We start from the raw sequence: 27,666 nt of genomic DNA on the forward strand, positions 1-27,666 counted from the left end.
TCCTGAACCTGGAGAATAAGGAACATGAAGTCACCAGAAGAAGCATAAAACGGGGTTAAATTAACTTCGCTTGCCCTCTTGTCAGAGGCTTTACCTTGTTGCTGACCTCCCCAGGGAATTGAGGAGGTAGCCTTCAATGTCCTCTAGCCCTCTCTCACTTTGATGACTCTTTCTTTCTGTGTTCAAAATAATTTTAAAGTTCCCAGCATGAATTTGTAGACACTAGACTTCCAAGATTCCAGTTGCAGCATTCAGCAGTGTTTTCAGTTGCTTACTCTCATCATTTGTTGAAGTTGCGAGTGAACATTGTTGTTCCTGTTTTACCATGGAGAGATTGAGTCACTCAGCGGTGAAATGGTTAGTGGGAATCACACAATACATAAACTGCTGTCACCCAGGAGCCAGTGGTCCTCTTGCCTCACTTGGGTAGTGTTTTGACTACAGTGAAGTCAAGAATTTTGGTCTAATTTTAACAGGTTCACAGTTTCACACATAATTCACACCTCCATGCAGGTTTTGGCACCCTTATGTTTCACATGAAATCACTTAATCTAAAATTTCACTACCTCGTCCTCAGAAGGCAGTTCTGGCATCTGGATGTAATTGAAACCTAGGAGAGCCCATCCAATCCTGTTTTCTAGACAGAGTACCTTCTGGGACTCTTGAAGATAGGAGATGTTTGCCAAAGTCAAAAAGGTATCTAGAAGGAAGTGGGTTAAATCCTCCAGAAGCTCACTAATTTTCAACATCCCTTCAGCTGTCTTTTGAATAGATGCTGTGTGTCTAGAGCATGCATGAGAGACAGGCCTTAAAAACTGGCAAACTTGCTACCTAATATTTATTGTACTTTTAAAGTCTTTGTCATTATAGCTTGCTTCTAATGAAGTAAGTAATTTCAGGTAAGCATACTTTTAAAGCCATGGATACTAAGAAACCAGTAGTTTGCATGAGAGACAAAAAAAAAATGTTTTATTATTTTGTAGGTTAAAGAAATGCAGAGCAGAGAAAACCTGACAGCACTGGTTGGAACCTCGTTATGATAACTGTAGTCACACCTCTATCAGAATATTGGGAATGCTCACAGCAGAGTTAGCATTTTCTGACATTTTATTCAATGCGGGCAGTGCAGTTATAGCAGCTGTTTCATTGTAGCAGGGAAGTAGAAAAATGACGAGAAAATAAGACATCATTAGCCGTGTTCTGGGGGGCTTTGTGCACTGGTCATAGTCTGTTTCAATATTCTTTTTCCCTTTGACATTCACCGTGAAGTGTCATTTTTGGTAATGGCGGAATAATTTTGTGTTAAAAGGAGGGACATTTATAATTTATCAAGGAAACATTGTAGAAGTGTTAATAATGTGAATTCAATTTAACTTCCTAAAATAAATTTGCTATGCTGAATATTTGAGAATTTAAAGAACACATTTTCCTGTTTATGCATTAAAAAATGTAGACTACTAAAGAAAAGCAATTTTAGAATGTATTTTAAAATACAGCATAGTCTTCACATTGTATTACATTTAAAAATACAGATTTTAAACCAGTTATCATTACTATGACTATTTTGATAGTAGCCCATTTACTGAGAGTATTCAAAGCATTTTACAAAGGTAGAAATTATTAGTATTCCTCTCTCCAGAAAGAGGAAAATCAAACACACTGTGATTAATTAATTTATATAAGGTCATACAGTCAAAAAAAACAGAATAAAACTGGGCTGTCTTTAACCAGTGGCCCTGACAATTTCTACTAGGCTATTTTGCTTGGTTTAGATAGTTTGTAGTTAGATTATGGGTGTTTAGATTACAGGTGCTATAGCTTTATGAAACTCAGAAGATTTTTTAGAATTTGATAATTTTCTTCCCTAATCTTGCAAACATCCTGTGACTGTGTGCTTATCTATTCATACCTTGCCATTCTTCCTATTTTGCTGTTCACAGATGTTTGTTAAGAAATTAGAATAGTTGTCTTCTGTGAGTGTGGGTGGCTTCAAGATCCTTTGGTAGTACAATTTGAGACTGTCTAGACTGGTCCTTTTCAAACAAGTGATCTTCTTGAGTAATTTGTCCTTTGTTAGTTGCCAAGTATTTGTTAATTGTTAAGTCCCCTACCTAAGACTTGGCATGAGGTTAATCATTGTCAGTTTTGGACTTTTCCAATTACAAGATGTGAGCTGGTACTTTGCTTTTTGGCTGCCAATGCTGTCTTCTGGAGCACAAGCTGGTTCTCTCAGCTATTGTATATGTTTGTTAACCAGCCCAGAGAATGAATTGTTTACAGCATGATAGGAGTGATTATTGCATTTCTGTTTCCTTTTTTGTTTTGTTTTGTTTTGTTTTCTGAGGGGGTGTGCTGAATCTCCCTGTATGGGCCATTCATCTAAGAGTTGGACTTGATGATCCTTGTGGGTCCCTTCCAACTCAGAATATTCTATGATTGGTTCTGTGACTAAATAAGGTAATCTGGGTGGGACCCAGAGCTCAGTGCTGGTACCATGTCCCAGCCATCGAAAGTCCCCAGAGCAGGGAGTGTGCCAAGGTTTCTTATGCACCATGCACCCTCAGGGGTTAGAGGTCATCACATAGATTATTTTCTGATTACAAGCATTGGTCAGTACAGCAGCATAATCTCCATAGGGCTACTCCAGAGATCTGGTATAGGTTAGTATAGTCACAGAGCACAGAATATGCTGTGTTGGAAGGGATGGTCTCACAAGGATAATAAAGTCCAGCTCCTAAGTGAATGGCCCATATGGAGATTGGCCTGCAACTTTGATGTTATTAGCACCATGCTCTGACCAACTGAGCTCATCTCAGGGGAACTCCTGCAATATCGATTAAATTTTCCTTCAAATTTTGACAAAAATGTGTTCCAAAGGACCTTTTTATGATGAGATCTTTGGTCAGCTGTTTCTCTCATATTCAGCAATCTGCATTCAATAAGGGTATTGTTTTCCCTGTAGTATCCTAGCAGAGGTTGGTGCAGTCTTCATTGACACTCTTTCACTTCAGCTGGAAATAGGACCAAGGGAGTTAATTTCAAGATACTCTATCCAAGACTGCTTTCCAGCTGAACATGCACTCCAAAAGCTGTGATACTGTATGCTCCAAAAGCTGTGATACTGTATGCTCTGCTGTTACATAGTTATTCTGTAGTGCTGGAAGTAATGGCCTGTATTTGAAAAAAAAGTCACCTCTGCACTATCTTTGGAACTCTTATCTCTGCCTTTGGTCTGAAGTAGCACAAATAGATGACATTACAAAAAGTTTGAGGAAGAATGGTGGGAGTGGAATGGTGAGAGTTGTGTGGGAGGACAGTGGGGAGGGACTCTGCCTAGTTGTCAGCTAGCTGTATCCTACTGGCTGGCTATAATTTTGCCAGTATTGTGGGAATGGGTTTTTTTGTTTATTTTATTTCTTCCCATGTGAACCAGATAGGGCACTAGAAGTCTTTTGGGAGATGTATACAAAGATATTCAAAAATGTCAGTCAAAAATGTAAGTTGTCAGTAGGCATCAGGAGTCATTTGGAACCAGTAAGAGCTAAAGATGCTCTGCTCCCTGAAATACACTTAGGAGAATCAGTTGTTGAGGGCCTGGCTCAAAATTCATTGAATCAGTTAGGGAGTTCCTAGTGATTTCAGTGGGATTTGGATTAGACCATAAATGACCAATAGTGGTAAATACTGAGGATGCAAAACAAGCAGACCTCTCTTAGTGATGTGGTGTTGTGGTGTTGCTGCTGACACCTTTCAACACATGTGTGGCTTTTGTCCTTTGTTTGTTCTGGATCCCCTTGACAGCCAGCAGGAAAACAGAAGTCACTTGCAATTCTTTTCAGTTCCCCAGCTGAAATAAAGGGATCAACAGTAGTGCACAGGTTTATCTGATCGCCCTGGTAACATGCTGTGGTTAACTCCAATCAATACTGAAACTTGTTCTCTGTTCAGATACGAGCTACACTGAGGTCATGTGAAAAAAAAAAATATTCATTGGCTTTTACTTCATTTCACCTTAGTTCTTTGCAATACACATATCCTAGGTTTGCATTTGAGAATAGTAAATTAAGTTCCCTTCATCACTTGATTTTATAGATCCAAATTGCTGTAGATCTAAAGCATTCATTCATATGTAAAGGCTCAGAAACATCCCTTTACAGCTATTTAACAAGGGGAATAGAAAAATCTATTTTTGTAAGACATGTTCTTGGATTTTATTAGGCAGATTCAAATAAGTTGACAAATACAGATCTCATGGTAGGTCACTATTATTGTTGTTCATTTTATTATTTATTTGTCTGCATATTGCTCAGTGATGTAAGAAACATTAAAATAAAGACAGGCCTTGCCCTGCAGTTTGAAATCTAAGGCCTATTTCTCCACAGATTAAATGTGTGCATAAAATTATACACATGAATAGTCCTATTTAAATCTGTGGTATTGCTCTCATGCATAAATATTTGAATCTTGAAAGGAATGGAGGCTAAAATTATTACTTTCTCTGCTTCACCCCAATTTAAATAGGGAGTTTTGTGATTGGCTTTGTGAAGGGCTTGTTTGAATGGCTCAAATGTGAATCCATAAATGTACAGATAGGGAGTTTGTCAATGTTAATGCTAAAAGCCTTTTTAGCACAGTTTCTCATAACAATTTTCTGCTTTCCCCTACCAAAACCAGCAGCTTTCCCTTCTCCACCCTCCAGACCATATGATCTCCTGCTCTACAGGGAAGATCAGCAGGTCACAGCAAACTGTGTGTTCTTTCTCTCTCGCTGAAGAAAAACTAAGAGCAGTTACACTGGTCACTCCTGTGGTCAGGAGATGAATAATGGTTTGTAAAGTATTGTAATTGGCTTGCTTATGTGAGCTCTTTGCCTGATAAATTTTCCCTTATTCAGAAGTCCTGAAAAATGGGATCATCAAGGACCTCTGTTCCACATGTATGTACTTTAGTTTCATTAATTCTTCAAAGATACCAGGATGTGTTAAGAAGTTAAGAATTAAACACTCCTCATTCTCTGCTGTTTTACAGGGAGGGCTACTTTTTTTTAAAGTGCTTTCTAAGCAATCCTTAATGAAAGATCCAGGATTGTAAAGATCCACAGAACAATTCTAGGTCTTCAGCCAAACTGTGACTGTCCCTTATAGAATGCAATTTTTTTCTGATGGAAAGTTGTTGCTGGAACCCTGTATCTCCTATTAACTAACTGATGTTACATTTCTCTGCCTTTGAAATATATCTTCCCTTTCTATATCAAACTCAGTCCAAGCCCTGTGTTTCCATTTATTGCATATCAGCTAATTATTAGTGCAGCCAGAGCTCACTGCAGCAGCTTTGTAAGGCTGTAACTCTGGGGACTCTTTGCTGGGCATGTCTTTGGACGATGGTGGCATTGTCCCTCAGGAGGAATGACTGTCTTGGGCTCACTGCCCCGGGAGCTCTATTACTGATTGCCACTTTAAGCACCACCACAGGGCTGAGCTCATTTTAAACTTATAAAGGTGTCCTCAAAAATTGCTCAGTACCATGTAGTGAGGTTAAAACTACATCAGGAAAGCATTGAGTCCATCCCCAAGCCACATGCACACTGCAGCTGTGTCACGTCTGACATTTTCCTTGTGTAGACCTCTCTGGCAGTCTGCCAGCACTCACTGTCCGCACTGTGAGGAAAGCTTCAGTGATGTCTAAACTGAATCTTTCTTAGAGCAATTTAAATTATTTCCTGCTCTCTGCATGATGGACTGGGCCACTTCTTTCTCCTTTTCAAAGGCTTTTTAAATCTGAAGATTTTTTTATCACACCTCTGCTGGGATTTTTCCTTAGCTCAACAACTTTGATTATTTATGTTGTGCTTTCTGATTATTCTTGTTGCTTTCCTGTAAATTCTGTCCAGCTGGTTTAGATGCTTTTGGAGTAGTGGGCAAATGAGACACAGTGCTTTATATTAGGTCTTACCTAGGCTAACTAAAGCAGAACACCATTATGCATCTAATATATTACTACATTCCAGCAGAGTATTTGCTGCTTTCACACATGTTATTCAGTTGTGTTTAATATTTAACTATTTAAAACATTATAAACCTTTTTTAGTTTTCTGTGGTACTGCACTAAGACACTTGTTCCCTATCCTGTTTTTATTTAGCTGATTCTGCCTACTTCAGAAATATAGTCATCATTCTGTGTTGCATAAAAGTATCATTTGTAGATCAATGTTACAACTGTTTCATATTGTAAACTTATTCTGCAATTTATGTGCAATGCCTCCCATCCTGAAGTCTCCTGCAGTATCAATAAAGGTATATTCTGCTTCATCTCATGTTAATATTTAATATTAGCAGATGTGGTATATTCTTGAATGCTGTTTTGAACAGACCTCTGGTATGACTGCCAGTTTGACTTTGCTTCACTGGTAATTACTTTCAAAATGCACTTTTCCAACTGACTTTGCACCTATTTTGTAGGAATTTAATCTGCCTGTTGCAGAAGAGAAAATGTGATGAGAAAGTGCTAAAACCTTACTAAAGGGTTGAGAATCTAGTGTTTTTTGTCTAATCTATCAGTGTTGCTACTCGATAATGAAGTTAGATCACTGTGGCATGAGCTGCTGGTTAATATACGTCACATATGACTCATCTCCCTGTTCTTTTCCAGGTGCTTAACAAATGGACTTTTTCTAGGAAGACTTTAGGCTGACATCTGTATTTTTTCAGCTTCTCCTTTTTCATATTTCTGTCTTCAGCTGCCTTCCTTAGACACCCAGAGTGGCTTCTGATTGTTCCAAGGTGGACTCAGCCCTCTTGAAGTTTCTTCATGCTTTTCAAGTTTCCTGCATGAAATTCTACAAAGCCAATCTGAAAACAGCTTATTTTTGGTTTTGGGTTTTTTTCAAGGTTGAGATTTTACTCCTGTCACTCTACTCTATACTACTAGGATATTAACCATCACTCTGCAACTGATCTTTCCAATGAACATTGATTGAAAATAAATCAAAAGTATCTGGCCTTCCTGAACTATCTGTAAATAGATTCCCTTCTGTTAAACAGTAGCTCAACACTATTTCCTTTCTTTGTTTTACTACTAATGTACTTATGGAATATTTATCTACCTTTTGACATTTCTTGGCAAGTCTTTGTCATTTTATACCTTTGCTTTTCTAATTCTGTTTTTTGTTATTCAATTTATACTTGCTTTCTCTAGACCCCCTACTTTCTCCTTTCTGTGTATTTCCTTCTTGTATGTCAGTGAAGAGCTTTCTTTAGCTGAGTTTTTACTTCACCTTTTTAGTTAAGTTCTGGTATATATTGTATGTCTGATTAATACGGTTTCTTTATGTAACTGCCGCTCCCATTAACTTCTTTTGCCTCACACTTGTTCCCCCATAACCCACTCCAGGAATATAGCTATCAGTATTCTGTTTTTATGGGAGATTTTCTTCCTAGTCCATTGTGTCTGCTTTGATGCTCTTTCTTCCTTCTGTAAAGTTCTAACACTGGATCATTTTACGATCACCTTCACCCAAGTTATGTTCTGTCTTTGCAGTTGATCCTTCTGTACTGGTCAGGATGTAGGTGAACAAGCCTTCCTGCTGCCTTCTGGAGATTCTTGTGCTGTGTTGAATCAGATTTCTTCCAAATGCTGTCTTATATTCTGCTTTAATTAGAATCCACGTTCAGTTTTTCACCTATTACTTTATGCATTTTTGTTAAAACTTAATTGACACTGCAAAGAACAAAAATGTGCATTTATTTTTGCTAGTCTGTTGATCTAAAAATCTCCTCTATTTTTTGTCTTACATGTTTTATCTCTCCTCTAAGTATATTCCTAACTAGAATTAAAATCTGGAAGCTAGATTGAGGATATTATACCCATTTGAGATTGTTATTCAATGTTTCTGTTTTCATTAGAGGCATCTTTGAAAAGATTTTTGCTATTCTTTGCCTATGTTAGCTGCAAATATAGACTAGAGCAGATTCCACACAGTTCCAGAAACCAAGAAATATTGAGGGATGTGCTACTGCTCTTCTGTCTGGATAGAAATATTTGGAACTTAAATGAGTTTATGAAAAATTGTTGACTTATTTAAAAGAGAAAAATCAGGAATCCCATTTTAATGGTATTGATAGGCCTTTTCAGAGACTTCTGGTAAGGTATGACTAGAAACAAGAACTTTGTATTGGTTTCCATACACAGGCCTCTGTGTTAAGATTATTGATTTCTGTCATATGCTTCCCTCATTTTCCCACTATAGTTTCCTGGTGCATTTTTAGCTCTTAGCTGTGTTTGATAACCACAAGCACTTTGTCACATCATTAAAATCCCGTGGGAGCTAATGGACAGATGCCCAGTGTAAGGAAACCGGTACCTCAAGGCAGAAGTACACGGCGCGTGTTTCACCGTACTTCTGCCCCGGCGGCCTTGGCTTTGCCGTAGAGGTGTGAGGGGACTGTGGCTGCCAAGGTGCAGAGTCTTGCCCTTGTGGGAGAGCTGTGCTCAGCCTGCTCTGCTCAGCCTGCTCTGCTGTCGGCCAGCCCTGAGCGGCAGCCAAAATCAGCCCTTGTGTCGAGTCTCCTGACATCGCACACTCCAAGTGAATTTGGTCCATGCTGTTAACTACCAGGCCCAATAAGCCAAAGGTCTTCCCATCATTCTGAGGTGGCTGCTGAAGTTCAGTCTTGTTCTCCTTTGTCTCCATTGGTGCTGTCCTTTAACCTTCACTTTCCTTTTCCCTCTGTGTTGTGCCATGTGCTCCCTGTCTCCCTCTTTCACCTATTTGTTATGTGCCTGTTTTCCCATTTCTCTCATCCCCTTCTCTCCTTCTCCCCTGTAGAGCCCCGATGGTCTTTCCTTTCACTCTTCCCTTTTTAGAACCAAGCCACTTGCTTTGTTCTTTCCTTTTTTCTTCACCAGCCCCAGTCCTTGCCTGGGTCCCTGCGAGTGGCCTGGGTGCCTCTGCATTTCAGAGAGTGACTATGAAAGGATTGCCAGCTCAGCCTAGTGATAATTTATAAAACACAGAGGAAGAAGAGCTCTGTCTCCATTCCTGTTACTTGTGCTATGCTGTAAGGGAGAAAAGGGCTGAATAGAAAAAGGTGCTGAAGAAAGAGAGAATTTCTGTGGTGGGGGGCTGAATGGCAAAGCAGATGCGTATGGGGGAACGCTGTTGTGCGGGGGGAAGAGGTAACTATGCCTGTGTGTTCTCAGATCTGGTGTGACATTCAGCCATTGCCCATTTCATTAGTACTTTACAAAGTTTAGCACAGATTTGTTATTTATCTTCATATATCATGTCACTGTTTTAATTTGCTGAGCCTCAACAACCAGGTTTACCTTTAGGATGCACTCAGAAGCTTTTTATATATTCCTATCTCCTGGGTAGAGTTTGGACATTCATATTATTATTTGTTATTACAGCTTTTTTGTTCATTCTTTTTACTTTAGTCTTTATTTTTCTGGTCAACCTTAAAAAAATTATTTAATTTCATTTTATTTTTCAGACACCTCTTATTGATCCTCACATCCCACATCATCCTACTAAAACCATTACGCAGGTAATAGAACACAAGTGTGCTGTACAGCCAGGCCATTAGACAAGTGGAAATAACTATCACGGCAGTGTGATATGAATCAGCTGGTGATGCTTTCTGTTAGATGTGAGAAATATGTGAAATTTAAAAGTCCCAGATATATACTACATTGCTCTTCAAAAGTAAGCCTCTGTGAAAGAGGACTTTTAATTCAGGAAAGAGCATTTGTGTTTTGTTTTGCAGAAAGCAGTACAGAGATTCCAGAAAGTTTAAAAACTGTCTCTTGGTCTTTCTTTTTCTCCATGATCACCAAGGTTCCTTCAGAAAAGATCCTTAGAGCTGGAAAGATTTTGCGAAATACAATTCTGTCCCGAGCTCCTCACATGATAAGAGATCGTAAATACCATCTGAAGACTTACAGGTGTGTGAGCTGATTGTATAGAGGTCTCTGAATTTTTATGCCTGCCATTCTCTGATTTGTCATGTATGCCTTACCATACTTGCAGGTCTCAAAAGGTCTGAAATTATTCTGTGATGTTATTTGAGTTGGATGTTATGCAGTCTTTAATGGGCCTGGTAAATCCTTTCTGAAGTAATTTGACTGGAAATTGAGTCCATGATTGTGAACAGAGCATTCACATACAAACACTCTTCCAAAGCATAGTTAATAGAATAGTTATCTGGAATATTCTGTGTAGTACCAAGTTAAAATGAAGATTCTGTTCTGTCTGTATATCAGTAAGAGATAATAGAAAAGTTAATTAATATATTATGTTCCTTTACTGATTGCTACAGCAGTCTTGCTCACTGTGGCGTTCTGAAAATTCACCTGGTGGGAAACATTCCTGATGCAGATTTGCTGCTCTATTTAATTTTTTTTTTCAGTGTATTGTCAGGCTCTCTAATCTTCCTGCTGGTGGCAGCACAGTCTTGCTGAAGTGGGATAACAATGCCAATTGTTAGACTAGAATTCTGCAGACTAGAATTGTAGACTAGAAATCTGCCTGCAAAGTGCCAGGATCTACCTATTATTGGCTTAAGAAACAATCAGTTTGTTTTAGTGCCTAATGTTTAAATCAAATATCTAATACATTATTCAGAGTGTTTTTAAGTAAAAAATATTTTTAAATCTCTGACTTTGTCTTTTTCTAAATAGTAAATCAATATTTTGCTGATTGTCATTTGAAATAAATGCATTGATCTTCCATATTTCAGCCCAAAATATTTAATATACAAAGGTATTTGGCATTTTTGAGTTGATTCAAGAATATGTCACAATATGACATTGCTGATTGGTCTAGAAGAACAGAAGAGCATATATGATAAATAGAGAGCGGTGCTGGTCCAAACAGCTGCACCATTTTCTCTTACACAGAACTGGGAAAACTCTTACTGTTCTGCTGAGCTAGGGAGTGTAACAATAAAGAATTTTACTAAGTGACCATGTAGCTTTTTGCTTTTTTAACCCTTATAGGGTGTTCTCCAGAACTTGTTGTTGTCTGCCTCTGGGTCAGTCAGGAGGTGCAAGGTTGCCCAGAGCTTGCATGAGAGAGCCTTAGGAGCACTGTACCAAAAACAGTGTCTCCATCTACAGTGTGACAGAAGTTTGGTTACAAATGCAGGAACACACTCATAGCACTCACTCTTCCTGTGGAGGCTGCATTGGCATAAGTCTTAGAGTATTAATTTTTTGTTTTCATGCAAGATTCTGAAAAGTATGAGGCTTTTGGTATCCCATGGTATACAGATGTTTCTTTTTAAAAATGGGTTGGAGGTTGTTGCACTGGTGCTATAGGTTTTGTACCAGGTGTCACAGGCTTGATTAGATCCTCTGAACTCTGCATTTCCCAAAACACTTGTTTTGCTAAGGTGATCCTCTCAAAACTGGACACCTTCACTAGTATTTCAAGCTTGTGCATGGGTGACATGGGGTTTTCTGCAGGGAGATTTAACTAAGTCTATGGAGACTTTAAGATATCACTGTTGTTGGCAGTCATTGTGTGCAGTCTCTGTCTTGGCTAGCTTCCTTTTCATTCCAATCTGTGTCTGTCCTTCAGGCAATGCTGTGTGGGGACAGAACTAGTTGACTGGATGATGCAACAAAGTCCTTGTGTCCATTTACGAACCCAGGCTGTTGGCATGTGGCAAGTACTGCTGGAAGAAGGTGTTCTTAACCATGGTAAGATAAAGAAAATCAGTATCTTGACTAAAATATGGGCAGTGTGTGACATCAACACCTCTGTAGTTCTTTCTCATGAAAAAGAAAGGGATCATGAGCCTAAAAGAAATGCCACAGAGCAGCCTGTTCATTCATAAGTGCAAGAGCAACACATAGGCAAGATTATTTGAATCTGGCTGCCAGTGTGCTTTTTTAGTTTACGACCATATTGCATCATAAATGAATAATTTATAATGATAGCTCTAATTATACTTAGGAGTACACTGGCTTGTGCTTATATAGTTAGAACTGGGTAGCACTCAGGCCAAAAGCAAGGGAGGTATTACCATACATAAAACCTTCATCAAAGATTTGCAATATTTAGAAGTGAATGTGGATATTTGTGTTTGCTCAGATCCATCATTTTGGAATGATTTCCATTGGTTTTGGAGGGGTTCCCAAATTCAGCACACCAGATATTCCAGTGCAGAAATCTGGTGTTTTATATTAGCTTTCTGATTGCATTTTATATTGACTTTCAGTTTCCACTTGGCAGGATTTAGTTGGTAACAGGATATTACCGCCCTCAAAAGGGTAGGTTTTTAAAGCAATATTCATACTTGAAGCTTTGCACGTACATTTTTATTAAATGTAGAAGAGCAGCTCTATTACAGTAAACTTTCATTTATTGTCTGTTGTGCTTCCCATATGCCAGGGAGAAATTTCCATACTGGGAAGGCAGATTGTTTCTACTGCTGCCTTACCCTAAGGGCTCTAACTTGAATTCCTACCATATATTCTCTTGAACTCTCCAGGGCAAGCTATTGCAAACTGCATCACAGTATCCAACTCAACACATCACTCTGACTTGCTTGGAAGACCAAGGGTTTGTTCTTTGCAATATCATAGTGTTACTTTAGAGGTCTTTTGGCAGTTCTTCCATTAAGTTATTCTACCTGGACACAGGTCAATGAACTTGGCCCTGGGGTTATACCTTGATGACATACATTTCTGCTATATCACAAGGAGTTTAGTTGGTTTTGCTACCTTTTTTCAGGCTATATAAACATGTAGAGCAAAGTGTTTGTGCTAGAGAGTATCTCTTAGAAATTAATAGTATAACCATTTTCCCCAGTGTAGTTTGTTTGATTAATTGAAATAGTTTGAAACAATAAGAAAACAGAACTAATAAAAAACATATACGTGTTATACACACTCACAACACACTTATATGGAAACCTTTTGGAAAGTATTTGTAGTACACAATTTAAAAGTGTAACCTTTCATGATACATAACATAAGAAATCGTTTCATGCTCTTACAGTTTTTCTGTAGCTTTCTTTCCCTTCTTAAATAATCTATCTGTAACAAACATGATTTCTACAAAGTTTGCTTCGTTGAGGAGCATTCAGTATTTGATGTGTTATGTTGTTTTCAGTGGACCAGGAACACCATTTTCAAGACAAATACTTATTTTATCGATTTTTGGATGATGAGCGTGAAGATGCCCCTTTGCCAACTGAGGAGGAGAAAAAGGAGTGTGATGAGGAGCTACAGGATACTATGCTGCTTCTCTCTCAGATTGGGCCAGATGCTCATATGAGGATGATTCTCAGGAAACCGTAAGCAGAATAATGAGTTAATATTATGGGTCTTCCTTGTCACATGGAAACAAGAGAAACCTATGTTGATTATTAGCCTTTTTTTCAGCCAGCTTTACAGTGACTTCAAAGCCAGTATAAACTCTGTTTGACCCTCCATTGAAGGCAAGCATTAAGCAGGTAGAGTTTAGTGGCCATGGCAGACATATTTTACTGCTAATTAAACACACTGAGAATAAGGAATAAGTTAAACTCACTTTCACTGAAGATTTACTTATAAGGGACCATTCAAGACAGGCAAGTACACAGGGCTGGATCCTGCTACCTCGAGGCCATTGGCAAAGTTTGTCTTTGCTATGTGAGAGGAGTGGGCCCTGCCTACAGTGTGAGAACATTTTTCATAGCAAAAGATTTTTGAATCACCTAACCCAGTACTTCTTCCTTTTCTGTTTCCATCTGTATACTTTCCAGGCTCCATTCCTGTTTAGATCACAAGCTCATTTCAACAGCACTTTACCAAAACTTGCTAAAAGCATTGAATTTCCAAAAGTGCCATCAAACACTTGTGCTTATAAAAGCATTAAACACTGCCATGCAGCAATAGTTTTGAAGTATGCATTGTATTTCTTATCCTTAGTAGAGATCTGGTCAACACAAGCAAAGGAGCACTTGCTCCCTGTCATACAAAATACATGGACAAGCCAGACTGAGAGTAAGGTGTTTCCATACACCCTTAGGGAGTCATGGAACTGAGATCTTGTTTCCTCACAGACATGTCCTGTGCCTTTTCCACTGAGGAGCAAAAGTGAGCTTTTGTACCTCTGAGCAGACACCAGTCATTGGAGACTGAGGAATGCTGTTTGTGCTGGGACCCTGCTTCTCTGCACTTTCTCCTTTGCCTCAGGCCAGCTGAGCAGGTCATCTCTTGGAGAATTTGCCTTTAGGTTATCATGGGTTTTGGCTGCCTACTATATTTGCTTTCTGTCATGACTTCCAGAGCAGTAAGTTTACACTAGCAGGATAAATACTGACTATCATCTGGACTTCTTAGAGAGAGCTGAAAGGCTGGAAGGATGCTGTGGAAAGTACTGCTCTTCCCTCTGTATCGTTACTTGCACAGCATCACCTGAAAGAATACTAACACAAGATTTTTCATGGAATATAGTGAGGAGAAAGAGGTTTGCTCAAGACTCATAATCATCTGACATCTTTCCCTATCCCTGAAAGTGCTTATTTTTGCAGCCCTTTGCTCACTGAAGTAACCTTGTACTGCCAAGTACCATATTAACTACTGTTCTAGTATTCAGTTTACATATGTAATGATTTTGTTAGTTGAAAATCCTCCCTGGACTGAGCTGTAGCAAAGCTGTTAAAATCCTTATGAAAGCTCAGAGTCCTGCTAGTTTTGACTAGACACTGTTACAGCTGCCAAAAGTTTAAAAGAATTGTCAAGGTTTCAGAGATGCTGACTTTAGCTGACCTGAGCAGGACCCACAATTTTCAAACCAACACAGCTGTATTTTATAACAGTAACCATTTCCAGAGAGGTTGCAGAACTCGGATAATTACCCTGAAAGAAATAAGACAATATTCTTTGATGAGAAGATTACTTTGAGAATTTGATTGTATAATGAAGCTGTTGCTTTGAAAGGTACTTTCTATTGTTCGAAATCTGAAAATCTCTAACAAAAAATGTCACTTGTTTTGACAGCCAACTTAAAAAATTCTCTGTTTATTACATTAACTGCAGCATTTTAACTGTCAAACTATGAAAGAATGTTCTATAGTTTAAAAAACAGAATAGAGCTCAGGGAAATTTTTGGCACACTCGTGTTGCTATTGTGTTTTTTTTTCCTTTGGAAACACATATACTGAATGTGAAAATAGCTTTTTGTGAAGCAGCAAACACAGCTCTCTGCTCCTTATAATGGCTGGAGCACAGGTGCAGACCTTGCTCAAGTCCCTGTAAAAATTACTGTAGAATTAATACAGCTCCTCCTTAAGTGTTTCTCCACTTCAGTATGAAAATATGTCCTGATGGTAAACCCTAATTTAATAGGATCCTATAATACAGAGCTAAACACAATAATAACAGGAGTTTTTAAAGGAAGAATTGTATTCATCCAACAACAGTATTTAGCTCAGATAATGTTATGGATTACATTCTTTTTTTAATGCCCTAGCCTGAAGTAAGTTAGCAGTGTGACTGAAATAATAAATCTTTGTTATATATTCTTGGTGGCTTCACTTAGCACATTTTTTTCTCAGTAGAGAGCATTTGACACTTAATCACAATGTTATGGGGTCTCTGATCTTTTCTCTTGTTCTTATTATCTGAGAATTTTCTGGTTAGTTGTACAATAAAAATAATCAATGATACTGCTTGGACATATATGGCTTATCAATGGCAAAGTACTATGTTATTGTCAACATCCTAGTCACAGAGAAACTTGATGTCTCTGACCTTGGTAAATTCTCCAAGCACTGAACAGTTTTTATTGATCACTTAATATCACCTGAGTTCCGTCCATTAATGTGTACCCTCATTCCCTACCTATTTCATTTATTATCCGCTCTATAACCAGCTATTGCTGGTAGAATGTGTCCCCTGCAGAAACTAGGTCTTTACACAGCAGGATCCTACAAATCAACATCAGTGGGTCACCACACAGGTTTTAAAGACACAGTGATGCCTAATATCTCTCCATGTGACATCTGCAGGAGCAGAAGTAAAGACTAGGTACAGATATCTGCTACAGATTTCAGTCCTTCCAACGTGCTAAAAGAAGCAAATGGACATGCTGAAGAAAGAGTGTCCCTTTGTTTTTATGATAGAGATCTGATACAGTAAGACATCATCTTTTTATATTTGATTCAATGTAGAAATATTTTGTTACACCATATTTTCCAAGACATACTAATTTTCAAGCATGTAATAAAATTCAAGTTCTACGTTCCTATTATTTGTTAAAATCCTTACTTTTTGTTTGCTAGCTAGTACTGTCTTAGTTTTATGCTGTACTTAATTAAGCTGCCCTGCATAAATTACTAGGAGTCTCACCCTTATAATTTCAAACCAGATTCAGAAACAGAGTATTTTGAGTCACTAGAGGGCACAGCAGCACCAAACCAATTTCTGGTTTTTCCTTAACAGTTTATTTGATTCTATGTGAGGAAAGAGTAATTGGTTTTCAGTCTAAATGTGTCTTTAATCTGGGCAATAATAAATGCATGTCATTGGTAAGTGAAAAACAGAAGAAAAATAAAGCTTGCTTAGCAGAGATGTCAGTTGTCCTTATGTTTTCTGTGACTTCTTCAGCGCTTCTTTCATCCAAAAGAAGTCTCCATCCATCTACTTTTGTAAAAAGATGCAGTGTAACTCCAGAGTAACAGAGCTGGGTACTCCCTGTGTCTCACACAAGATGTAGACAGACTGTTGGATCAGGAGGTGACTAGGCAGAAAATCTGTAGAGTGCAGTATTTCTTCATATGGCTTTCCTGATCCTCTAGGTGCTAGCCTCCTATAATACATTTTAGGAGAAAACTTTTATCAGAAAGGCTCACTGTAGATTTTCTTTTAGGGCTGTCCAAGGATTCTATTGTGCTGTTAATTCTTTTGACACCACACATTGCAGACAGCAGGGTTTAGAACTGTGCTTGTTGTAATAATGGAGCATGTAAACCTTCTCATTTGGAACTCCTGCCCCCAGACTGGACTTCCCTGTATCCCATTTCCTCACATCTTAAATTCATCCTCTCCCTTATGTGTTCGTTGTTCTTTTCTTTTGTTCTTGGCCCATTGAATTAATTACTTATAATCTGCTTTTCACAAATCTAAACCATATTGTTTGGAAGGACTTAGTCCTATGAAAGTAGCTTGAAATAATGCTTTAAAGGAAGTTTTTTTCCTGTGTGTGTCCGTCTGTCACTCCAATGTGCTGTTTGAAATTATATGACAGGAGAATTTGTTCTTTTAGAAAATAATGTTGTATTAGATAGTGTAACTGAAGAGAATCTTGTGAGTGGGAAAAAGATTGGGAGTTACTCTCAAGCTCCCACAACTCCTCTTGTGTGCTGTTTAGTAGATCCTCCAAAGCATCTCTGACACACTGTAGTCCCCACAGTAATTGTATACTTCTTTAGCAATCAGAAAATTTTGGGTAGGTTACAGAAATGCAATTATTTCAGCCAGTGTGAGCCTCTTTACTACTTTTTGTGCTAGAGAAGACTTATTCCTTCATCAATGCATGCTTTTTGGTAATGGCAGCTTCTTGTATTTTTCAGTGAGAGAAGCTTAAACTACTGAATGGTTCTTATTTACCTTTGTGACTAAACAGCAGCACACGTTACATTAACTGCAGAGCAGTCGTTAGCTGTTCTCCGAGATGCACTGCAGCATCTCCAATTTGTTCAGCAGAAGTTCACATACTCCTTTACAAACCACTACACTGTGTTTGCTACAACTAATTAGTACTGCATGTGAAAAATAGTGCATGCCCTATGCTCAGGAAAGGAAAGGAACAAATCTTTCTGTACCATTTCTGATTTATGTGACCATTTTATACATATATAGACCACTTGATTTAATCAGAAAAGCTGCCTAATCAGGATCTCTCTAAGGTGGTTGCCATGGCTGCTGCTCAGTGTCATTCAGGTAGCATTCACAGAGCTTCCATCCTTTGTGTGTTTCAGTCCTCCAGCCAGAAACATCATTCAGTCCCTGTTTAGTGAGGATGTACACTTCACTAGAGAGTTCAGCAGCATTTTGTGTTGTTCTGTCCTTCTCTGAAGTATTTATTTTGGACATTTATTGCATTTAGTTATCCCTTTTATCTTCTCTCTATAGCCCTGGCCAGAGAACTGTAGATGACTTAGAATTTATATATGAAGAACTTCTCCACATTAAGGCCTTATCTCACCTTTCTACTACAGTAAGTAATTTTAAAAATTATAAGTCATTACCAAAAGGGAGGCTAAATTTTTACTTCTGTTTTTTATTAACTTTTTATTGAAGCTGGAGAGCCTGTAACCATTTTCATTTATACTTTCCATGCAAAGAATTTATTCCATCTGTGAGAATCACCCAAGCACTGTGCAGGTGTAGGTTGTCTATTTCATATCAGATATAATTCTCTTCAAGTATTTCTGCACAGCCCTGGTCTCCCTCACTTGGCATGGGTGCCACTGTCTGGGTTTCTATCCATGTGTAAATGAAGGAACTGGTACTACTGAATTTTGCAGAATTGATTCCTCTAAGGAGTCTTGGCTTGAACCAGTCAGGAGGAGGAATATCACTGTGGAGAAAGGTGCACTGTGCAGTGCTTGCTGGTTGGAGCTTGGTCATTGAGTGAAAGAAAGCTCATCAGACACTTTCTCCCTGAAGTGGTCAAGAACAGCAGAGAGAACCAAGATAAATGGAATAGACAGGAGAGTGCATCTGTTTAAAGTCTCAGCATACACTGTGCAGACAACTGAAACAAGCTAAATAGCACTTTACTGGTAACAATAAGATGTGGACGCTTTCAAAAAAAGGAAACTAGTCAGAAAATAGATCCATATATGACAATACCTTCTTCAGAATCTCTTGTTATTTTCAGTCGTTCTCATTTAGCCTGGACAGATGCAGCTAATTATGAAGCTGCTTTACAGAAAGATAGTACTCCATGCAAACATATAAAAACCTGAACTATGTTTTTCAAAAGAAAGTAGGCATTCGGAGTTGGTATCCAAGTTACATTGGTGTTAAGGAAACTTCCCAGTTTGGCAGTCACACTCCCAACACCAGAGACTGTCACTGCTGGGGCTGGAGCCCCTTCACAGGGGGTAGCTCCAGTGACCTGGTGGGTCCTGCTGGACTCCTGCACATCCCCACTCACACAGCCAGAACAGGTTTCCTCACTGCTTCCACCCCAGGTTTCCCATAGCACAGCCTTGTATGTCTTGCTCCATAAAGCAATTAACTCAACAGTGTAGTGACACAGAAACAATTCGAGCTGGTGCTTCCAAGGAGGGACCCCCAGTAAAGGAACCCCTGGACTTTTATCCTCACACCATCTAAGCATTCACAAGTCTCACCCTTCTTCCCATGTACCATGCTCCTGCTGGGTCTCCCAGTGTCCTTTCACCTGGCTGGTGCCACTTGTGCAGTTTGCTATGACAAAGGTTGGCAGTCCATGGCCTCTTGTGTCTTTGGGCTCCCACACATCTCAGTCTGCAGACAAACTGCAGCTTGCAAACCAAGGTACCTGCAGAGTTACCTGCACTAGATATATTCCTCAACGTGGGAACAGGCATCCAAAAGCCTTAAAAATTCCTGGAATGTAGAGAAAAGAGTAATTAAAGAAAGACTACTGTAAGATCCAGAAATGACCCTTAAATGTTAAACAAAAGAAACTACTCAGTATAGATATTAAGATGGAGTGGAGAAAATTCTCGATACTGCGGACATAACCCAGAACAAAAAATTTGAAACACAAAACATTTTCATCTCAGAAGAAAATCAGACTTGAGGTCAGATACCACAGCAAGTACCATATGGAATGAATATGGCAAGTGATATAAGCTGCAAAAAATACTTGGCAATTTGAAGTTTACATTATTCCATCTTTTTAGTAAGCTGGAAATGCTAGCTTGTTATGTGCATCATGAACTAAAGCAGAAGACAGAAAATAAGAGCAACTTAGAAGAAATCTTCAGAGGAACAACAGACAGTATTGCTTCTATGAACCAGAAGATTAATGACCAATCAACTTGAAAGGAAATGGAATGTTAAATATATTTTAAGTAAGGCATAATTCCTAAAGTAATAAGTTTTCTTGGTATGCCACAAGCAGTAGAAAATAAAATTGATAAAGCTCAAGTCTCATGGTGGTGAACTGCTAGAGAAGCCTGTGAAGTTAATGTAAGAATGAAGAGCAATTACATAACACAGTGTTAAAAACAAGTCAGACCTTGGGCTTCATCAAGTGGATTCATTCACAGCAAAGGCCAATGACTGAATCAACTGAGAAGATGTCTGAGGACATAAATGGATAGGAATGATCTCTACTATGTGCAGAACAGTGCTAATGGGATTGTATTTCCTGGTCTTATGAAAATATCATTGCCTTTGAGCAGAAGTTATAAAGGAGTTCGGTGAGCTAAGTGTTACAGAAATCACAGGCCTCTGAGTGTGTTCATTGGTCAGTGTACTTGAAGAAACCTATCCAAGCACCTCTATTCAGCTCTCTTTTTCTCCAGGCTTCAAAAAGGGAGTGCTTTCCCCTGATTGTCAGGAAGGAGTTCTAGGAGAGGTGGCTGATGTGGTATGTTTGTACTTGGTGCCTGAGCATCAAGGTTGGGTGGGTGCCTTTAAGTACATCAGTGCCCAGTTTTTTCCACTCATCTTAGGAGATGCAGCCATCAGATTCTCATTTGGCTTGTGTCCAGAATTTGAGAATTCCTTCTCAGGTGTTTCTGCATGGTCTAAATTTTTTTTTTTAATTTAAACAAATGAGACAGTGGTGTGAAAATACTACTAGTAAATAGATGTTGGAGCCAGCTTTTGATCTGTATTTAGCATAGTTAAGTTACATGGTAGTACCTCTGAAAAATGTCTTGTTACCAGCTGACATTCTCCAAATAAATGAAGCCTGCTGCTTGGAAATAGGCCTCTAAGTTCTTGGAGACTTGTTGGTTGCATGAAGAGAAACATAAAACACAGAAGAAGTCAGGATCATACAAGATTCCCAGTGCTGTTGCTATTTTGTGGCAGTAACACAGTGTTAACAGTGACCAAAAGCAGTTGTAAGCAGTGTCTCACTAGAGACAACTGCCCAGTCAGTCAGAGCTAATCACACCAAGGGCAAAACAAACCCAGCAAGGAGCTGGCTGACACCAAGGACAGCGTCACATTCTCCAGTTCCTGGAAGAGGTACTCAGTTGGATGCTTTGCCTGGGAAGCTGTCAGGCAGAGAGGGAACTCAGCAAGTCCAGATGGCTGTGCTTCACAGCTTGACACAGTGCAAGCACAGACTTACGTCAGTCTGAACCAGATTCCTCAGGAGAGAACAGGAATAATTACTCCATGGAGTAATTGACAATCCCTAGCTGTCTTCTGTAACAGATTAACTATTACCATTTGAAACTTCATGTCTTGTTAATTGTTGATGATCATTTCACATGTGTGTGTACACACATCTCCACATGCATGGAGACCCATATCTTAAAGATGCCCATATCTGATGTTGCCCTGATTTTTAAAAGTGTTTTCTTTTATAGTTCTTTTGAAAATCTTAAAGTTCTCATAAAACTTCAGCCTTCTGATCTGTTTACATATTTCTAGTGGAATTCTCATGCACTGTTCATTTAAATAATGATTGTTTTGCATTCTTCTTTGTGGGAGGAGAGAATTAATGGACTGTTGGTTTGACCAGTGTGGCTGGAGAGCTGGTAATTCCATCCTCCAATCCATGGTCACCTCTGGAATTCTGTAAATATCAGATCCTCAAATAAAACGCTGTCTTTTTGGCCTTTGAACTTGCCATGTGTTTGTGTACTTCCTTCATGTCCAGTAGCGACAGTCTGAGCCATGTGGAGCCAGGAAATGTAGCTCTGTCAAGCCAATCAATAGGAATTAGGAGATCAAGTGAAGCAGACCAATAACTGATCAATGATGCAGAGGGAAGGAGAGCACAATGGGGCTATATTATGTGACCTCATCACCAGGAGGAATGAGACACATATAATAACTATAATTTCTCTTTCTATTTTAAGGTAAAACGAGAATTAGCAGGTGTCCTCATTTTTGAGTCACATCCCAAAGCAGGAACAGTCTGTAAGTAAATGGAGTCCTGTCAGATCTCTTTCTTACCTCTGCTATGAATATTTAAATTCCTAATGTTTAAATGACAAGAGCAAAACTTGGATGCATTCTTCAAACTTGATGGTCTCTTCTTGTTTAAAACCTAGGGTAATAAGTGTTAGCTTAGTCTGTTGCCAAATGCGGGGACAATACCAAAATTAATTCTGTATCTGTGGTTGAGTGTATGTATCACAATTTGGATGTGTTTTTATCTTGAATTTTTAGTTCAACCAGTGTCTATTTAAAATGTATTTTAATATAATCCTGTATTTAAAAAAAAAAATCTTCCTTCACAAAATAAAGGATTTTAAATGGTAGATTACTCAGACATGTATACTGAGACATTTTAGCAAATGAATAGTAAATTCACAGTCACTAGAGAACTGGGTTAGAACATGGTGCTGCTAGTGGGATCCAACCTGTGTGCTAATAAGTAATTGATAACCTGACATATTGATAAAGTAGTTGTTGGAACTGTCATAGAAAAGAAAAGCAACTTTCACATCACTGTAATGAAATAACTACTATATGGTTATGAATTGCTTTTCTAAATTCTGAAAGCAATTGCTTTTAAAATCATAATATGCCCTTTTATAAGGTAGGCATTTTTATGACTGTAGAGTTACCTTGAATTTTATTGGGTGAAGAATCTGGCCCATTTATATTTTGACTAACTATATTCTAATAATAAAATCTTTTCTCTCTTGTAGTATTTAATCAGGGAGAAGAAGGTACTTCTTGGTACATTATCCTAAAGGGATCAGTAAACGTAGTCATTTATGGCAAGGTACTTTTTTCAGAAGCTATTTTATATGATTGTTATTGTTGAAAATATAAGAGTAAACTTTGAAGGAATACAGTTTAATTTAGAGCAAAATTGTTTTGTCTGACAAAGCAAATAGCTTGTTATTTTATTAAGAAATGATCCAATGGTTTCACTGATTATACTTCCAATAGATTGCTCTATAATTTTGGGATATATTACACAGTTTCTGACTATAATCCGTCAGAGTTCTATCAGTATCTTTAGGACAAAGTAATTTGCTGAAATTTGGTGGATTGCCAGGCTTCTCTCCCATGGGGGTTTTGCCCCATCCTTTTACTACCATGTTGTCATGCATTTGGATGACTAACTGTTGTCATGCATGTCTGACAAAAGTACTGCTTTGTGACTGGTGGTTCTCAGGGTGTATGAAGTTCTTCCAAATTTATGCTAGCTATTAATTTTAGTTAAGCCATAGACCAAAAAGCATCTTAATTAAATTTCCTGTTTATGAGAGAGATTTTTCAAGGCAAAAGAAGATCTTGGTACACAGAAATCCCTTGAGTCTTTAAAAACCCTACTTCTCACTGATTTCTCATTCAGTGACTGAGAATCCTCCATTTGAAAACAAAGCATTTCACCAAAACCTAACACAAGGCCCCTAGTGCTAAGTCTGTTCCTAAGTAACACATATTTAGCCATGTTTTTTACATCACTGGGTGGGCCAGATCCTCTCTTACTGTGAATTGGAGGAAAAGGAGCACTGCAGCTCCTTTGTACAACAGCTGGAGATGTGTTGTGCTGTGTTACTTCTGCAAACTTGATTGTATTTTTTAGGACGTCTATACGTAAAAAACAAAATAGTTGACAACCTCCTGTCTTCAGCAGGCTGAGAAGAGTCCTTCAAGCTGAATGCAATTTCAGAGAACAAGTTTATTCTTTTCTGTTCTTGCCTCTCTTTAGTAATAGTAATAACCAGCTATCAAGTATTGTTTTCTAGTCATTATTTTGTCTGTTGATTTCCTGCCAAATAGATTTATTTTGGTGTTTGATTGTGAAGTCCAGTGTTTGTACAAGGACTTTCAATAGAATCCAGAGTAATGATGGGTTTTTGCATGTAAATGTTTTGCTCTCTGCAGGGTGTGGTATGTACTCTACATGAAGGAGATGATTTTGGCAAGTTAGCACTTGTGAATGATGCTCCCAGAGCAGCATCCATTGTTCTGCGGGAGGACAACTGCCACTTCTTGAGAGTAGATAAGGAAGACTTCAACAGGATCCTTAGGGTAAGAGTGGGAAGGGCTGCCCTCAGTGGGATATCAGAACTTGTAAATTTTTCTAGAGCCTGTAATTTCTATGAATATATTAATATTAATAAATTTGTTTGTAGTATGCCTAATTGTGGAACAGAGATGTGACATTCTGGAAGGTCACATAAAGAGATTACATTATATACAGCAAGCTGTGGAGAGACTGCTTTTCAGCAAACTTTTTTTTTAATTTGACATCTCCATAAAATGGAGATTTTTAATATAGTTCTTGCTCTAGTATCTCCCACAATTCTCTGCTTCTTGCCTTGGTGCCAGTGCTTCCTTTTTGATTTTGCCCGTGAGGAAAACAGAATAAAGACAGATAAATACAGAGGGAAAGAACCAACACCAGTATTTTGTGTTTGAAAGTCATGCAGTGCGGGTCTCCACAATGCAGTTTGTTAGAGTAACTAATAAGGCAAATCAAGTGCAGTCACATTTATTGAAAGTAACTTGTCTTGCAGGATGTGGAAGCAAATACAGTAAGACTCAAAGAACATGACCAAGATGTCTTGGTGTTGGAGAAGATCCCAGCAGGAAACAGAATTTCTAATCAAGGAAATTCACAGCCACAGCACAAGTATGTTTTCATTCACATGTGCAAATGTCAGACAACTATTAACCTTTTAAAATGGTACTATTATCCAAACAATAGCATACTGCCTTTCAGTGGAAGACTACAGTACAGATAAAGGTTTTCTTTTTTTAGTCATCAGCACATGCCCCATACTCAATAATATATCCATTTATAGCAGCACACCAGCTTTATGTCTTTACACAATAATTCCCTGAAGATCTCAGTGTAAATACTTACCTCAATAAATAGCTTCCAAATAGACTAAGCATGGAGATTGATGAAGTTCTATTAATCTGAGTTACTGTGTAAAAGATGTGAGGAAAATACATTGTTTTATTCTTAAGTTCAGATATTTTTATTTTAAATTTTGTGCTCTAGATGCTAAGAAGAGTTTGCTATGCACAATTTATATACAATACAAAAATCTCATGCAATGAAAGTTGCAGAGCTTATCTTACAGAATAGTTTAGCACTGTAATAACAATATTAACTATATTTTCCTTTCTTACTGAAAGGGACAAAGTACAATTCTGTTTGGATACTACTGTGATAAGAGTAGAGTGAGGCTATTATCATTCTGAACTTTGGTAAAACCCCTAAAGGCTTTGTAAATGTGTTATTTGCAAATGGATACACAGTTTTCTTCAGAAGCATTCAAACAATTTCAACAAGTTTTGAATCCTTTACCCCAAACCTCACTTTCTCTAAAAAAAGAGCCAATTTATTGTACAATACTTTGGGTACAGTTTTTATCTCATCTGGATTTTCATATACTTATTTTATCTGCAAGACTGAATACAAAGATTTATAAAGATCTGTGAAGATTGCATAAGCCATTCCTTGCATTTTATATACACATTTCACATTTTTCAGGAACTTCTATTTCATTTTTCACTTGATCTCTTAAAACATCTAGAAAAACAATCTATGCTACCAGGTAACCAACCATGTACTCTTACAGAAACTTTTCTTTGCCCAAATGAGGAGAACTTGAGTGTAGCCAGTGGATGTGCATCAGCAACCGCAACGCACAGCAACTTGGCCATAGGTTTAAATCCATTCTCTTGGGTCTGAGACATTTTTCATGCTTCCAAAAGTGAAAGTTCATTTGAACATTTTGAAACACTGCCTTCCTTGCAAACTCTTTGCACCAGTGTTACTTGTATTATTTAATATTTTCCTTTTCAGAATTTGATAAAAATAGCCAGAGATATTTATGGTAAATGATTAAGTTAGGCCTTACATACCAGGAATATTTTCAGGTAAAGTTCAGAATTTCATTTTTGCAAATATTTTACTCCTTTGGTCAGGTTTTGGGTACTATAAATGTGCCAGCAAGGGAGCTTTTGCTGATAACTATGACCAGTAGACATAAGTTACTCAAAAGAGGAAGTTACCCCGAAGGTTCACTGTCTGCTTTTCACCAGTTGGATTACGTCATTAATATTATGTTGGCAGTGTCTTTATGTTTAAAGTCTTCAAAGTGAGTTCACTAGGTTAGATGACGACATTTCTTTTCTTAGGAAATATATTAAGTGGCTACATTCATGTTTCAGAAACCAAACCAAAATTACCAATGTTTCTTGATTTCCAGAATGTGCTAGTTGAGTATTCAGAACTTTTGAAAATTACTGCCCAAAAGAGAAGCATATCAGGCACCTCATCTCAGGAAAGAACTAATTTTCTCACCTTAGCCTTGAGGGAAACTTAATTTTGGGAGCAGATCCTTTTGGTTACAGTCTGGATTCCAGTGCCTCCTCTATGGAGGAGACAGAGCTCCTACACAGCTTCCTGAGCTGTGCTTTCAAGCAGTGACAGTTTCGCTTGGGAGGACTGGCTCTGAAGTTATCACTCCCAAGATCTAACTCTTTATGGGTGATCACATCATGCAGGATGAATTCAGCAGCCCTGCGAGTCACTTCACTGTTCATTTTCACTTTCATATTCAGAGTACAGCAACCTGTGATTTCTCTGCTTCACTCACTTAGATACTTGGTTAGTATCTCTGTGAGAATGTGCACTGGCTTAACAAGTGTTTGTGTTCTTGGGACATCAATACAGTTCTTCCAAAGAGGTTGGCAGGTAAAAGAACTGCGACGGTCAGTGCTCAAAGTGAGGAGGAGCTCCCAGGAGCTCAGCTCCACCACTTATTTCTCAGCAGGAGCAGAGTATCTTCACTTCTCAGGGTTTTTTCCTTTCTTTTTTTTCTTTTATTTTTTTAAAGTTTCTCACTTTATCAGTTGAATTCTCCCCTCCCCCCCCCCAAAAAAAAAAAAAAAAAAAGGGAGAAAGAAAAAAAGATGCAAAGATTGAAGGAATGGAGGATGGAGGGAAATATAAAAAAACCTGATCTGTGAGAAAAGAGAAAAAAAAAAGATGACAGGACAAGTTTTCCAGTATCATGTGATATTCTGCTGGTACTTAAAATTTTGCCAGTGTTTTTGCATGAAGCAGAAAAACCTAGCTGTTGCACCAGTTCTCTCACCTCACTAAACTAATTCTAGGAAATGGTACAATCCTCAGTTTATTGACTTGAAACACTTACTTCAGCTATGCAAGGTGTTGCACAAATTTGAAGATACATTGTGCTATTTCATTATCTGCCCCCACCTTCTCAGACCAACCTGTGTCAGTGATGCTGAAGGAAATTGTTTCCTAGCCGTGACACTGATCCTCACTGGTTCTTATTTCAGGCTCATAGTGAGCCTGTTAAGAGCTTTTAATGACTGCAAGTTGCTGTTGTATTTCTGCTTGTACTTCTCCGAGTTTGGACGGTTGCAGCTCTGGTGATTGTGGTGTGATTGTGGTAGTGTTACACTGAAGTACTTGTGTGGGGAGGGGGCTGTTTCTCATCCCTGGGCAGGGTGGAGAATGTTACTGCTCCCAGGTTTACA

General features: G+C 38.3%; 1 protein-coding gene across 4 annotated transcripts in view; it reads left to right on the forward strand.

Moving 5' to 3' along the window:
- RAPGEF4 (Rap guanine nucleotide exchange factor 4) overlaps positions 1-27,666 on the forward strand; it is a 144,170-nt gene that overhangs the window by 80,813 nt on the left and 35,691 nt on the right. For 2 of the 4 annotated variants that reach the window (XM_021552514.3, XM_021552518.3), the window contains 9 exons: positions 9,492-9,545; positions 9,836-9,942; positions 11,579-11,700; positions 13,118-13,301; positions 18,127-18,211; positions 22,035-22,095; positions 22,833-22,909; positions 24,025-24,171; positions 24,660-24,775. In XM_021552514.3, the coding sequence (XP_021408189.1) occupies positions 9,492-9,545; positions 9,836-9,942; positions 11,579-11,700; positions 13,118-13,301; positions 18,127-18,211; positions 22,035-22,095; positions 22,833-22,909; positions 24,025-24,171; positions 24,660-24,775 (953 nt within the window). The remainder of the gene's footprint in view (positions 1-9,491; positions 9,546-9,835; positions 9,943-11,578; positions 11,701-13,117; positions 13,302-18,126; positions 18,212-22,034; positions 22,096-22,832; positions 22,910-24,024; positions 24,172-24,659; positions 24,776-27,666) is intronic. The other 2 variants (XM_021552515.3, XM_077785053.1) reach the window with 1 other exon arrangement.

This window comes from Lonchura striata, chromosome 8 (genome assembly GCF_046129695.1).
Source record: "Lonchura striata isolate bLonStr1 chromosome 8, bLonStr1.mat, whole genome shotgun sequence".
NCBI lineage: Eukaryota > Metazoa > Chordata > Aves > Passeriformes > Estrildidae > Lonchura > Lonchura striata.